Source organism: Lepidochelys kempii, chromosome 7, assembly GCF_965140265.1.
Source record: "Lepidochelys kempii isolate rLepKem1 chromosome 7, rLepKem1.hap2, whole genome shotgun sequence".
In the NCBI taxonomy this organism is placed as follows: domain Eukaryota; kingdom Metazoa; phylum Chordata; order Testudines; family Cheloniidae; genus Lepidochelys; species Lepidochelys kempii.
The window spans coordinates 90,171,226-90,186,634 of NC_133262.1; the positions used below are offsets into that span (position 1 = coordinate 90,171,226).

The 15,409-nt window shown below is 43.6% G+C and overlaps 1 protein-coding gene across 3 annotated transcripts in view; it reads right to left on the reverse strand.

Moving 5' to 3' along the window:
• The window catches only part of PRKG1 (protein kinase cGMP-dependent 1), a 901,242-nt gene that overhangs the window by 792,636 nt on the left and 93,197 nt on the right, over positions 1-15,409 (reverse strand). Inside the window, exon 1 of one of the 3 annotated variants that reach the window (XM_073353691.1) lies at positions 152-641. The exons of the other annotated variants lie outside the window; for them this stretch is intronic. Coding sequence (XP_073209792.1) covers positions 152-462 — 311 coding nt within the window. The 5' untranslated portion in view covers positions 463-641. Of the gene's footprint in view, positions 1-151; positions 642-15,409 lie in introns of those variants that run through there. 3 annotated transcript variants of the gene reach the window in all.

Consider the following 15,409-nt stretch of genomic DNA (forward strand, 5'->3'; position numbering starts at 1 on the left):
AGAGAAGCGTTAGGAGGCATATTTCTGAGAATGAGAACAGAAATGGAAAGCAGAAGGTGCAGGACTCGTCTAAACAAGTGGATGGACAGACAATACAGAGACCATTCAACTACCAAAGACAGGATGTACACAACGCTTAAACCCTGCTTACTGTGGGCTCTTGGGGTAGAAGGGAAGGGTGACATGGCTGAGATCCTGGATGTCAAATGCGGTGGGCTCGGCTGAAATTGCCTGCCTCTTGGTCCTGTGTTCCCCCTGCAGGGTGCTGGAGGTTTGCTGCTGCGCCTGCTGGGTGGCGGGCCGGATCACCGAGCGGTACTTGTCCAGCTCGTTTTGTAGTTTCTGGATCAGTTCGTCCTTCTGATCCAACTCCAGCTCCAGCTCGTCTATGAGAGCATCCCGCTGCCTCAGCTCCTCGATTTTCTCCTGCAGCGCGTACTGTAAATCCCGCAAAGTGCCCATACTCCTCCTCGGGCCAGGGGCGCCTTCCTCCGCAGCCGGTCTCTCCCCCGCTCCCAGCAACTTTCCCCGAAGTAGCCGCAGCTTCCCACTTCAGCCAACTTTGCCGATCGCTCCCGATCGACCTGCCGCCGGCAGATTCCGCTCGCCCTTTAAACACGCCTCCAGCCTGCGCCGGCTGGCTGGGCGATTTGGCAGCGAGCCGCGCTTGAGCTACGGAAGGAGGATTAGAGACATAATCTTAAACGGAACCCCACCGGCACCACTCTACCGGAGGCTGGGTTGTTAAGGGTGATTTCGATCTGCCTGCGTCAGGCTAGACTGGAGAGAGCCAGAGCCAGAGCGGGGCGGGGGAGACCGAGAGAAAGGGGCGTCTGCAGGGTGCCGCTGCACAGGCACGGCCCCTAGGACTGTGGCACTGGTAGGGCTGCTTGAAGGCTAGCGAGGTTTCCGAGCCTCTGCCCCGACACTGTTGTGGAAGCGGGGGCATCAGAAGGCGATTTTGCATTCCAGCCGCTTAATGCTCAATGCCACGTTTTCGGGGCACGGCCGGCAGCCGACAGGGCTGCAGTTCGCTACAGGTTGAGATTCCACCCGTTACACTTCCTCAAATAAAGAAATACATCATCAGGCTGCTAAATCTACTCCAACTGCAGAAAAAAATCTTCGCGACTTGATCTGTTTCTACCCAGTACAGTTACAGTGTAGGATCTCTTTGCTTCCCCCTTTCCTAGGCATTCAGATTTTACAGCCATCACTTTGTTCATTAATTCACTGTCATTACAACTATTAGAAATAAGCAACTACGGTTAATGTTTCACAGTCCAGTAAGTCGGTTTTAAATTTAGAAGAAACTTAAACTCTCATTTAGCCTGAAACAGACTGCTAAGCACAAGATCCGCTCATAGTGTTACTGAGGGTGCCTATTAGATCTTGCAGGGGTTTGGCCCACATCCCAAATTGCACAGCATGAATAGGGAACAAGTATAGTCACTCCTACTGCATTCCCCCCCACCCCACCAAAAAAAAAAAAAAGTGTGTACCCTGGCACATCCTAGTGCATGGATGCTTCAAAAAAAAAATTGACATCACTTGAATCTTGGTGGATTCTGCTCGTGCTGGGCACCAATCCCCAAAATACCACTACATGAATAGAGAACAAGCCACTTGGTTCATAAAAGTTTCTGGTCTCTGATGCATTCCAAGAGAATAAGGGCATAAAAATGTTCCAGTAGCTGTATCCAGGCAGTTTTTATCCCTCATCTCCCAAATTCCACCGCATCCGTAGAGAATGAGTGTTATTCTACTGCATTTAAAAAAAAAAAAAAAGCCAGACCAAACCAAATTCCAACTGAACAACAGTGCAAAGAACCTGGCATCTTGGTCCTGCCAATTTTTGACAGCAACCACCCCATTTCCACTGTCCAGTAAAGTCACAAAATCTTTTGGCCCTAAATCCCCATACTGTAAGTAAAAAAAAAAAAAAACTTGGCTATACCCTGCTGGATCTAGGTGTCTATTTGGATTTTTCACATGTTCATGGGCCAGGATGTATCAGTTGATATTTTTATAATGGAATCCGAGCAGACACACTTGGCTTCTACATGTGCAATAGAACTTTCTCCAGATCTAGCAAAACCCAGGCACAAAATGTGTGTTTTAGCTTGGTCTTGCAAATGGTGTGCTGGAGCATAGATTTTCTTGTCTAGTAGAGCAATGATATAGGTTTGGACAGGACAGTACAACCTGGGGGTTGGTGCCAAAAATGGAAGGATCCAGCAGGGCTCCATGCACAGGCAGCACTTGTGCTCTATCGCAATTATACAATTTAAGGGTTTAGGGACAGAAGTTGCCGAGATCCAGGTACTGGATGTGGGTTTTTGCAGCCCTCATGTACCAAGATGTGGTATGGTTCAGTTTTTGTCAGTGCAGTAGAAGTGGCTACATCTGTTCTCCTTTTAGGCATTAGAATTTTGGGGCAAAGCTCCAAAATTAGTAGAATATAGCAGTGGTAGGGTGCCATAAATGGATGTTTGAGCCCTGACATCTTACCGCATGAGTGCTGCAAACTTTGTGTGTGTGGTAGGAGTGGCTAGACTTGTTCCCTCTTTTGAAAGTATAATTCAGGGCACATGATTGAAAATATACAAGATACAACAAACTGCAGATGGATCCAGTTTTTAATTTTTCTGTTGTTGATTATGGTCATTTGACTGACTCCACGATCCCAGCTTTCCACCTGCTGATGGTCTCTATAATATTAAGAAGAATGAAGAGCTGGGGGGGAGGGGGGGAAATACTTCAGAAATCCTGTATGCAAAGTATTTTTTAAAGGGCTGGACACTTACCATAAATATTTTGTGAGCCTCTGTGCTGCTTGAATATATTTGGTCCCCTATATAATTTTCAAGGAACAACTTTGGGTTACACGTAATGTTCAAATACCATTTCAAATAAATATACAGCAGTTTAAATCTTTTGACTCTGCATTTGTGTTAAACCCAAAAGTGATGCAATTTAATTTGTCTTTGCAAAATATGGACATTTTCTAAAGTGCTTTAACTTCAGAACCAATTGTGCTGCATATTTTACCCCACTTAAATAAAACCTGCACAATTTACTAAGATTCACAACACCCAATACTATCACAATATTTCAATTTTAAAGTTAAGCAGATATACTCTGTTTACAAACTAGAAACCAATGTTAAAATGGATGTAGTATGTGTTTATTTTTCATTTTCTTCTCTATCAAATTGGACACGGACACCTAGATAATGGATTAAGGCTGTTGACTCAAGCCAAGACTTCAAAACAATTGTTACACAAAATGAAAATTGTTCTATATAACTTTTGAGTAATAAATAACAAAGCTACATAAAATTATTTTATTTAGATTTCATTAACAGTGCATAACCTACAATCTAGATATCTGTATTTTACTTGTCAGAGAAAAGACATCCATGAAATTACACTAGATCAATAATGCTGGCAAAGGTGTAGAAGGTCAGGACTGATGTGTTTTATGAAGCATCATACGCACCATGCTCTGAAATAGGTTGACAGCAATGGTTATAAAAGTGCACACATCTTCTGCTTACTCTGTTGCTTAAGCCATTGCTATTGGCTTCTCATTTTTATGAGCAATAAAATTGGTTACTTTGAATTATTTCTAAAATAAAAAACATGATTATGCATAAAGGACAGGCTCTTGTGGTAGCCAAGGAAACCATGAGATCCAAAGACAGTCTGAGTGACACATTGCAGCAAACAAATAATGTAACAAATAAACGTAAGGATAATATTATCCCAAAGAATCCCAATGCACTTTACCAACTATCAGCCAAATCTTCCCAGGTGATCAACTCTGAAGACTGTTGACATTAGCTTAATAGCATTTGTTTTCTAATGTCCTAAGGACACCAAAGGGCAATTGTGAAATCAGCATGTATCTCCTTTTTTGAATCTCCGGGGCAGCTTATGGGTTAGTGATCTCATTTGTGTTCTCAGTGACAGTTGTCTTTGGGGGACCTGGAGGGCTGTCCCACTCAAAAATAATTTTTAAAAAATTCTACAAAAAAATGTGCTTGTCATGAGGCAGCCCCACCTAGAGCACCCTCCATGGCAGGCTGCACCATGACAGACACACTGAACTCAGTTTTCCTGTATCATAGACCCCACAAATAGTTTAAAGTGTTTTTCTGAGTATAAAGAGCCCTTGGAGAGTTAATTTATCAGAAGAGAAAACCCTGTGTATATGAAGTCCCAGCACTATAATCTAGGCAATAGATCTAATACAACCTCAACATCCCTGATCGCACCTGGCTCTCTGACACAGCCACAGCAGCACTCACCGTGCCCGGGCTGTTCGTTGTAGTCTTCTCCAATCCTTCTACCAGGGAAGCCACTCCAGCCCTTCCAATTGGAGTACAAGCCTGCTCTTCCTACAGGAACCCCCACAGCCTCTTGGCTAGGAGTATCCCTCACGCACCCTGGCTTTCTGGTGGTTCCTCTGGGTCCAGCTCTCCAGCCCTGGAAATGTAAGTGGGTAAGTTCCTTCACTGCTCCCCACCTTCAGCCCTCAAAAGCTGTTGGCTCCAGCTTAAAGCCATCATCCCTTGTTTATTTTCAGACTTCAGTCCTTTCCAGCCTTTGCTCTCTGTGGCTCAGGAAGGACAGCAAACTGCCCCTTCACTGGTTTCTTAGGCCCTAGCCCTTTTCAGCCTTCTCCCATTGGCTTTAGCCCTTAAAAGTCAGCCAGCTGGCCCCTCCACTGTCTTCCCACTCATTCCTTTTTTTCTAGACAGCTTTTCTGCTCTCTGCAGTTGTCTACACAGACTTCCTTGATTCGCCTGATTTTTCTTGGCTGACTCACTAGAATTCTCGCTCACTGGGTCACTCCCTAATCTTTTATAGCCTCCAGTTGCTGCCCCATCTTCTTAATTGGCCAGACAGGGAGCACCTGTTCCAGTACAGGGGTGCCAGACCTGCTTCATTTACAGGGGCCAGCCACCTTATCACAGTGCTTTAATCCCAATTCTCTGTGCATTTCGTAAGTATTAAGTGAATAATTTAACGCTTCTATTTTCCAGTTGAGGAATCCTTGTGAGGCACCTACCTTAGAGCTCCATGGTGTAGAGCAAACCACAGTAGAAGAATGAGGCACACAAACAAAAGGGCCTACAGTTAATGAGTTCATGTGCAGCTACGTACCCCAAGGTAAAATTCTGATTTTAGAGTGGCCAATTAGTTTCCCTTAAGTATCTGCTCTAGATGCTGCACACATTAAATGTTGCCATACTCTCATAGGTAAGGCAGTGGTCAAATGAATGAAAACAAAAAGGCAATTTATACACAAGAAGGCTGCAACTTCTTTGAGGAACAGAACCAATTCTAGCTGTAATCTATCTATCTTTGGCAGTGTAAATCTTTGTAAGAGTAAGTGTTCTTGTGGATCCCCCAAGTCTATTTCAGATCACATAGCTGTAATTTCATGTCCAAAAGGGCTAGCACTCAGAAACATACTCATTATCTAACAAGACTTCCAATCTTTGGCCCGAAAGAATGAGCCCACCACAGAGGACACACACCTCTGTTCCTGAAAGTAGGGATTATACATCCCTTTAAAGTTGGATGGTCCTTATTTTCCTAGCTCCTGCACCAGGATTCAGAATAGTCGTTATATTCCTAGCTCCTCTGTTTTAAATGGCATTGCTACTAATCCTTCTGCAAGGATTGTCTGTCAACAGCCGCAGCTAGCACTTCCACTTAACGGCCATCCTCCAGATTGAAGACAGATATTTTAAAACCCTTCAATCAGAATGAAAATATGCACCTCTCAATGATCAGATTTGACACCATCAGGCTGGAACAAGCCAGAGTAGCTGAGAGGTACCCCCAAGAGCCAGAGCTGCATGGAGCTGCACGGTTTATGCATGCCTAAATATCCTCCTCCAGCTGGGGATATTTTTTCTGGTTTAATCCACTGCAGTCCTGTTACTGGCTCCTCTCCAAACTATTTGTAGGAGGAGATCAGACTACAGTTTTAAGTAGGAAGCAGGGTTTATGAGATCTGAACTGCTGGGAGTTTATAGGACATTTTCCCACAAGCAGTAGAAATACGGATACACAATGCCAGAGTTCTGTAAATAAATATCACATGTATCTCTAACTACCAATAGAATGGAACCACTTATGAAATGGAATACATTACTATTTAACAGTGTACAGCAACACTACATTACAGTTTAAGTCAAGAACTGAAGAGCAAGCCCTATTAAAACTACAGGTGGAAATTCAGATAAGTAGTGTGTAAGTAAACTGGAATTTGATTCACACTGGAATTCTAGCAATAAAAAGTGCTATATGATCTTTGGTGACAAGTGGTCATTAGTTTTACATTTCATCAGAAAAGATGTATTCTGTCCCATCTGAGAGATGATACCTTCAGCTTCACACTGCTCCCTTATATCATTATTTTGGGGTACTGACTCAGAGGAAAGAGTGCCACCTACTGAAACACCAACACCATTCCCCTGCATATGAGTTTTTCCTGAAGTCTCCAAGGAGGGGCTAACCAAACCTGACCTGGTTTAGTTTAGGGGATCTGAGAAGATCACAGTCCAAGATGTTATGTCTGCAAATTATCATTACATCCTTAAATTAATAAAGTCTACAAAGGTTAGATTCAGGATACCAACAGGACTAAAAAAACAAGTAGGAGAAAGAAAGCATGGAACCTGACCCTCAGTCTCTCCCTCTAGTGCACCTACACAGAGGGTATCCAGAATGTCTGTGTTTTCTCTCCTCCAGCACAAATGGGGTATGGGGGGAGGGGTCAGCAAGGTCATGGGCACTCCACACCCTAGAGGAGGCATGGTCAGGTGGGTTTGGCTCTGGATCTGTTCCCTGTGCACATTTTCTTGTAAATGGAGGATAGTACTGCGGGGAGCGGGGAGGGGAGGGGAGGGGGGAAAGCACACATTATGCCTTATAAAACAGTGAAGCATTGTCATTTCTGAGCATATTCCCCAGTGCTCTCAGAAGCATTCTGTCTGCTTGTGTCCTTCACAGAATGCCTCCAGCAACTCCCATTCAGGCTCTACACCCCCCCCGCCCTCCGTTGCTACAGCACAGCACAGCCTCTCAAAGGTATAAGAGAGCCATACAATATGAATCAGATTAATGAACTAGGAATCAATTCAACTCTAGGAGTTAATAGTGTGGTTTCTGTAGTTACTGGTTCATAGAAGTCTACTTTACTAAGACTAAGTTACAATAACTCTCACCCTTTTTTAATGATGGCAGGCAGTGTATTTTTCCTTTTTCTCTCCTAAATAAACATCAGTAGTTCATGATATTTATGATTGAGGAAGTTTCTGGACTTTTTTCCTTTTCCCAGTAAGCGCTATTAAATGAATATATGGCCAATACAAAAACTAAAGTCCACTCCCTCCTCCACTTGGAGGAACAAGAAAGAGAGAACACAGCTGTCCAGAAAAGCTAGAATCTTTTGCACTGAACAGTGCACCTTAAACACCAATGATTCTTATGTGCTTGAAATCATGTCAGTGTCTCATGATTGAATGTTATTATCTTATGGTTGTAGGGGGATTCAAGGTCCTTTTTTAGTATGTGGATTCTTTCAAAAAGAAAAGGAGTACTTGTGGCACCTTCGAGACTAACAAATTTATTTGAGCATAAGCTTTCGTGAGCTACAGCTCACTTCATTGGATGCATGCACTGGAAAATACAGTGGGGAGATTTTATATACACAGAGAACATGAAACAATGGGTGGTACCATACACACTGTAACAAGAGTGATCAGGTAAGGTGAGCTATTACCAGCAGGAGAGAAAAAAAAACCTTTTGTAGTGATAATCAAGGTGGGCCATTTCCAGCACTTTACAAAGAACAGTAGGAGGGGAAATAAACAAGGGGAAATAGTTTTACTTTTGTAATGACAGATCCACTCCCAGTCTTTATTCAAGCCTAAGTTAATTGTATCCAGTTTGCAAATTAATTCCAATTCAGCAGTCTCTAGTTGGAGTCTGTTTTTGAAGTTTTTTTGTTGAAGAATTGCAACTTTTATGTCTGTAATCAAGTGACCAAAGAGATTGAAGTGTTCTCCGACTGGTTTTTGAATGTTATAATTCTTGACGTCTGATTTGTGTCCATATATTCTTTTACTTAGAGACTGTCCAGTTTGGACAATGTACATGGCAGAGGGGCATTGTTGGCACATGATGGCATATATCACATTGGTAGATGCGCAGGTGAACGAGCCTCTGATAGTGTGGCTGATGTGATTAGGCCCTATGATGGTGTCCCCGAATAGATATGTGGACAGAGTTGGCAACGGGCTTTGTTGCAAGGGTAGGTTCCTGGGTTAGTGTTTTTGTTGTGTGGTTGCTGGTGAGTATTTGCTTCAGGTTGGGGGGCTGTCTGTAAGCGAGGACTGGCCTGTCTCCGAAGATCTGTGAGAGTGATGCGTCGTCCTTCAGGATAGGTTGTAGATCTTTGATGATGCGTTGGAGAGGTTTTAGTTGGGGGCTGAAGGTGACGGCTAGTGGCATTCTGTTATTTTCATTGTTGGGCCTGTCCTGTAGTAGGTGATTTCTGGGTATTCTTCTGGCTCTGTCAATCTGTTTCTTCACTTCAGCAGGTGGGTATTGTAGTTATAAGAACGCTTGATAGCCATTTTGTAGGTGTTTGTCTCTGTCTGAGGGGTTGGAGCAAATGCGGTTGTATCGTAGAGCTTGGCTGTAGACAATGGATCATGTGGTGTGGTCTGGATGAAAGCTGGAGGCATGTAGGTAAGCATAGCGGTCAGTTGGTTTCTGGCATAGGGTGGTGTTTATGTGACCATCGCTTATTAGCATTGTAGTGTCCAGGAAGTGGATCTCTTGTGTGGACTGGTCCAGGCTGAGGTTGATGGTGGGATGGAAATTGTTGAAATCATGGCGGAATTCCTCAAGGGCTTCTTTTCCTTGGGTCCAGATGATGAAGATGTCATCAACGTAGCACAAGTAGAGTAGGGGCATTAGGGGACGAGAGCTGAGGAAGCGTTATTCTAAGTTAGCCATAAAAATGTTGGCATACTGTGGGGCCATGCGGGTACCTATAGCAGTGCCGCTGATTTGATGGTATACATTGTCCCCAAATCTGAAATAGTTATGGGTGAGGACAAAGTCACAAAGTTCAGCCACCAGGTTTGCAATGACATTATCGGGGATACTGTTCCTGATAGCGTGTAGTCCATCTTTGTGTGGAATGTTGGTGTAGAGGGCTTCTACACCCATAGTGGCCAGGATGGTGTTTTCAGGAAGATCACCAGTGGATTGTAGTTTCCTCAGGAAGTCAGTGGTGTCTCGAAGGTAGCTGGGAGTGCTGCTAGTGTAGGGCCTGAGGAGGGAGTCTACATAGCCAGACAATCCTGCTGTCAGGGTGCTGTTCCTCACACGTTCTTGTCAACAGCTGGAAATGGCCCACCTTGATTATCACTACAAAAGGTCACCACCCCAGCTCCTGCTGGTAATAGCTCACCTTACCTGATCACTCTTGTGACAATGTGTATGGTAACACCCATTGTTTCATGTCTTCTGTGTATATAAAATCTCTCCATTGTGTTTTCCACTGCATGCATCCGATGAAGTGAGCTGTAGCTCACGAAAGCTTATGCTCAAATAAAGTGGTTAGTCTCTAAGGTGCCACAAGTCCTCCTGTTCTTTTCGCGGACACAGACTAACAGGGCTGCTACTCTGAAACCTGGATTCTTTCAGTTATCAAAAAGGAACAATTAGAGGCAGCACTTGTAAAGAACATGCAACTTTTCCAGTCTGCCAGCCCAGGAAAGTCACCCTGGTGCAAGGATCATTTTGAACAGATAAAACCAGACAATATGTGAGAAAAAAACCTCAAGATCTATTAAATTTAAAAAGAAAACCTGAAGAAAAAAGCTTGCTGCAAATAAAAAAGGAAAATAATAGTGCACTATATTATAACTAGTAATATACTTAGCTGTTGATATCACGTTACAGACATAACAGCAAAAATGAATGCCCATATCATGTAAGTGAAAAGATTTTACTACTACATAATAGCACAAAATCATCTACGTAATAAATGGATTCTGCTTCTCTCACCTCACCCTATTCTGCAACAACAACAAAAAATCAGATTTAGATTTCTTGTAGTCTTTTATGGACCTTTGAACCATAGAAGTTAGACACATGAATGACAGAAAGCATCCAAGAGGAAATTACTGCATTGGTGAGATTTTCTAAAAAGATTAAATACCCCCTTCACTTCAGCCTTTCTGGAGGTGAGCCTGCACCTGCAAATCCTGGTTTGGGGACCGGAAGAACAGGAAACCGGGAACACTAAAAATACTGAAAGAATGAGGAGTACTTGTGGCACGTTAGAGACTAACAAATTTATTTGAGCATAAACTTTCGTGGGCTAATTCCCACTTCATAAGATGCATGCAGTGGAAAATACAGTAGGAAGATTGATTACATATATATATACACAAAGAACATGAAAAAATGGGGGTTGCCATACCAACTCTTGACAAGACCAATCGATTAAAGTGGGCTATTATCAGCAGGAGAAAAAAAACTTTTGTAGTGATAATCAGGATGGCCTTTTTCAAACAGTTGACAAGGTGTGAGCAACAGTGGGGGGAAAATTAGCATGGGGAAATAGTTTTTAGTTACTGTAATGACTCATCCACTCCTAGTCTTTATTCAAGCCTAATTTAATGGTGTCCAATTTGCAGATTAATTCCAGTTCTGCTGTTTCTCTTTGGAGTCTGTTTTTGAAGTTTTTTTGTTGAAGAATTGCAACTTTTATGTCTGTAATCAAGTGACCAAAGAGATTGAAGTGTTCTCCGACTGGTTTTTGAATGTTATAATTCTTGACATCTGATTTGTGTCCATTTATTCTTTTGCATAGAGACAGTCCGGTTTGGTCAATGTATATGGCAGAGGGGCATTGCTGGCACATGATGGCATATATCACGTTGGTAGATGTGCAGGTGAATGAGCCTCTGATAGTGTGATGTGATTAGGTCCTATGATGGTGTCACTTGAAGAGATATGTGGACAGAGTTGGCAATGGCTTTTGTTGCAAGGATAGGTTCCTGCGTTAGTGTTTTTGTTGTGTGGTGTGTGGTTGCTGGTGAGTATTTGCTTCAGGCCTGGGGGCTGTCTGTAAGCGAGGACTGGCCTGTCTCCCAAGATCATTCTTTCTGCTGATACAGACTAACATGGCTACCACTCTGAAAACTAAAAATACTGAGGCAAAACTGGCAAATTTCCTGAAGATGCATAAAATTTTAAAGTTGAGATATTTTAAACATGATATTAAAATATTTAAAATATTTTGTGAAGTGCCTGATGAAGCATTTTTATACACATTCAAGGATCCTATTATCCAGTCCTTCCCATAGAGCACCATAATTGTCCCCTCTGGGTTTTTTCTCTGACTAAGAAAAAGGCCCTAATCTGCCTTTGTGACTACAGAAGGCACAGATCCTCTGCAATCCACTTTGCCTCTGCAGTCACACAAGCTGTTTGCTTCTCCGGTGGCTCCCTCCACTTGAGAAATACTCATGTAATACCACCAAAGCACTTTTCTGCCAGGGTCCCATAATCTTTCCCCCTTTCACCAGGGGCATTGTCTCTTTCTCTGCACCCATAAAACACTAACAAGGAAACGTTCAAGGTGCTCCGTGCGTGTTCTATGTCCCATGATGAGTAAGTAGGTTCCTCCCTGACTGGCAGGCTGTCAGGAAGGTTGCTAAAGGACCAATCTGCCTAAAACACTCTACCAACTAAACCCTCTGTTAACAGGCTAGCCATATCATCTAGGAACAGAAAAGGAGACACTCTTTTATTGGAAGATTTTTTTATAGTGCCACACTAACACTGAGGTTAAGACAAGCAGGGGCAAAAAGAGAGTCCCCTTTAATTGGGAGAGTCTGTCAGAGACTAATGGGTCCGCCGCCTCCTCATCTGAGTGGAATTAGAAGCTTCCATTCTGTCCCCTATAGTTGGCAGATGAGTAGGATACCTCATCCAGATGTTTGCTGCTGTTGTTTAATGTCCTAAACGGACAACACCTAGTCTTTCTCCGTTCTTTTGGGGCTGTGAAGCATTTGGAAGAGAATAATTCCCATTCCCTGCACAGCTACCTCATGGAGGCACAGGATAAAATGAACATAGAGAAGATTGTCAGCCCTTTCAGGGCCAGGAGATTCTACAGTCATCCAGCCTTGTTCTATAATCAGACCCAGCATGGAAGGGATCAGGTGATCCCTGTAAAGTATTGGCAGAGGTACACTGCTGTATGAGAGAGATGGGCTGCTGAGATAGGCACTGAAGCAGGGTGATTGAAGGGAAGAGTGTGTCCTTTTTTCATCATAGAGAGAGGCAAGGGGAAATGATTCTGGGAGATATAGCCAATGATGAGCAGAAGAACAGCTCTGTTTTGATGTTTTGCTTAAGTTTGATGTTTGAAGAATAAAATTGTGCCCTGAAGGAAAGGCCCGAAGAGACTCTGAGTGTGGGTCCCTTCCTGGGACCTGGAGGTAGGCCAGCAGCCTATACTTCCTAATAGAACAGGAGCACAATTGAGTGAGTTCCTTGATACTGAGCAACTGTATTCCTGCACCCCTGAGCTGAAGTTTTATTTACTTTCCCCCATAGGCAGTGGGTATCATAGGCTGGGGGAGACTGAGCCTCCCCAAACAGCCAGGTGTGGCTTTGCCCACACTCTACCCCCAGTCCCCATCCTGCTTCCCAATCTGAGGGCGGCTCTTCCCCTGTGCCATGGCCCCAGCTGGGGCCTGTACTGGGGCCGCACTGCCTGGCCTCCTGGCGCTCTGGGACTGCGCATGCTAGTCTGGGGCAGGGGCCAGTGGCCACAGTGGGGGGGGGGAGGGAAGACCTCTGGGCTCCAGAGGGTGGGGGGCATGGAAGGGGCAGGGCCTAGGGCAGAAGGGGCAGGTCTGGAGGCTAGCCTCCCCGAGCCAGTATTTCACCTGATGCCCATGCTTCCGCCCTTCCCTCCGCCCCTAAGCACATAAGGCTGACTATGTGAATAAGTCAGTCCAGTGTAGAGCAGAGGTACATGGTGGTGTAAGATGGATCAGGTCACAGGCATCTTCAAAATGAGTGGGGAATTAGATACCTTAAATAATCTTTAGGGGGACATGTTAAGCATTCTGAATGCTACCAAAACAAGTTCTTACTGCTGTTTTCCACTTACTGCAGTCAGACATTGACTACATCCCTGCACAGATAAGCTCTTCTCAGTCCCAGGGCACAAACTGCTTACAGCAAAAGCACCACTTATAAATAAGGAAAACCCTGTAAGTGCAGCTTCCTTTTCCTTCCAGCTAAAGCTACTGACATATGAACCTAAGGACTGATGAAGTTAAATATAAGCCAAGTATGTGTCACACTCTGATCGTCATGTACAGTCCTTTACAAGGGGTGAGGAGGGTATATGGGAGGCTGCAAAATGTGGAGGGCACTTGAAGGTGCAGGATCTGTGATAAGGGTAGGGAAGCCGGGCCTGCTCCTTGAAATTGGTTGTCCTGCCTCATTCAGGCCCCAATCAGACTCTCACATTCCATTTACCTTAATTCAGTCATCAGTGTGCAGGATGGATGGTGCTCAGATAATTTTTTATCTTGAGTAGTCAGTGTATGATCCTCTTCCTCATTCACTGTAATCATGCAGCCCCCCTCTCCCAAGGAACTCGGTAGGGGTTCCCCATAACTCAGTCCTTACAATCCTGCCTCATTTACTATCCATTCTGTACACAATAGCACAGAGATCTTGAGAAAAAATATTATGTGATCATGTAACTAAGTTGTGACCATAATGGCCTACAGAGCTCTGTGTCATTTTATGTGCATGTTACATCATATAGAATGAGGCATTTAGTAGAGCAGAGATTCCCTTGGAGCATTGCCTCATTCCATACTCACCTTTACAGTGTATGGAACAAGGCCTCCGACTGCTGGTCAGTGTTCAGAGAGCAGCACCCTGGGTAGACCTCCACCCATCTACTCTTTAAAGCATGGAGTACCCCATGTCATCCTAGATGATCCATTCCTTGCACTTAGCGAACACAAACACTGCCATTCTAGCTGCTCCCATCCAACTCAGGATGGGGAAGGCTCCCTGTACCTTCTCCCCCTCCTTCGCATTTCCATACTAAAGCAACTCAATTCTTAGTCCTTTATATTTTTTTCATCAGGATGAAAACTGGATGATTAGTAACTCTACAGTTTGCATTTTAAATGAGAAATGTGAAAGATAAAAATCAGCACACAGTAGGTGGGGCAAGTATAAGTGAAAGCTTCATGCAGATCGCAAATTTTCCTTTACAGAGATGAAAGAATCCTTACAGACAGGTAATGGCTTTGGCACAGGAGATAATTAAGTTAAACGATAAAGCTTATACAGCCAGTCATCTTTTCACATGCTAAACGAGCATATTTCAAAATATTTTTATTAGGTTGTTCAGTGAAAAGGTTTGGCAATTATTGTACATGGACCATATGAGAGGGCACCAGACTAGGACATATTCTATTCTCTTCTCTGTCACTGTCCTGTATCTATGCCTCTGTTTCCCCTCCCACCCTTTGTCTGGCTTGTCTATTTAGATTGTAAGCTCTTCAGGACAGGGACTGTTTCTTAGGCTTTGTCTACACTACAGACTTTATGGTGGAACAGCTGTACCGCTGCAGCTGCGCTGCTGTAAGGTCTCCTGTGTCGCCACTTTATGCCGGCGAGAGAAGGCTCTTCTGCCAGCATAATTAAACCACCCTTAACAAGCGGCAGTAGAGATGTTGGCGGGAGAGCATCTCCCACCAACATAGTGCTGTCCACACCAGCGCTTTTGTCAGTGAAACTTTTGTCAATCCAGGGTGCGTTTTTTTCACACCACTGACTGACAAAAGTTTTACCGACAAAAGTGCGAGTGTAGACAAAGCCTTACTCTGTAAAAAGCCTAACAGATGTGGGTCCTCCAGACACTACTGTAATACAACTAAATAAGTTTTTGATACATCTATGAATGGTGATTTGTTACACCAGTAGTCTGTGTTATATTGACAAAAATCAGTATATAGAATATACTATGGTTTGAGTGAAAATATCAACTTTGTTTATTTTACAAGTTAATCTAAAATGTACTATAGTGGCATTCTACTTTTAAAACATTATTTGGTATCTCAGCTAAACTCTCAAACATCTATGTTCAGTTCCACTTAAATCTCAATGTTCTAGTGGTGCCATCCTTCATCTACCGAAGCCTCTATCAACCTTCCCAATATGCTTTTTTATTGTAGTTCTCAGATAGCAAAATAGTTGATAACAACAGAATGTTTTCAGAAAGGCATATCAGGAAATAGTGAGATGTTTATTGTTTTTAT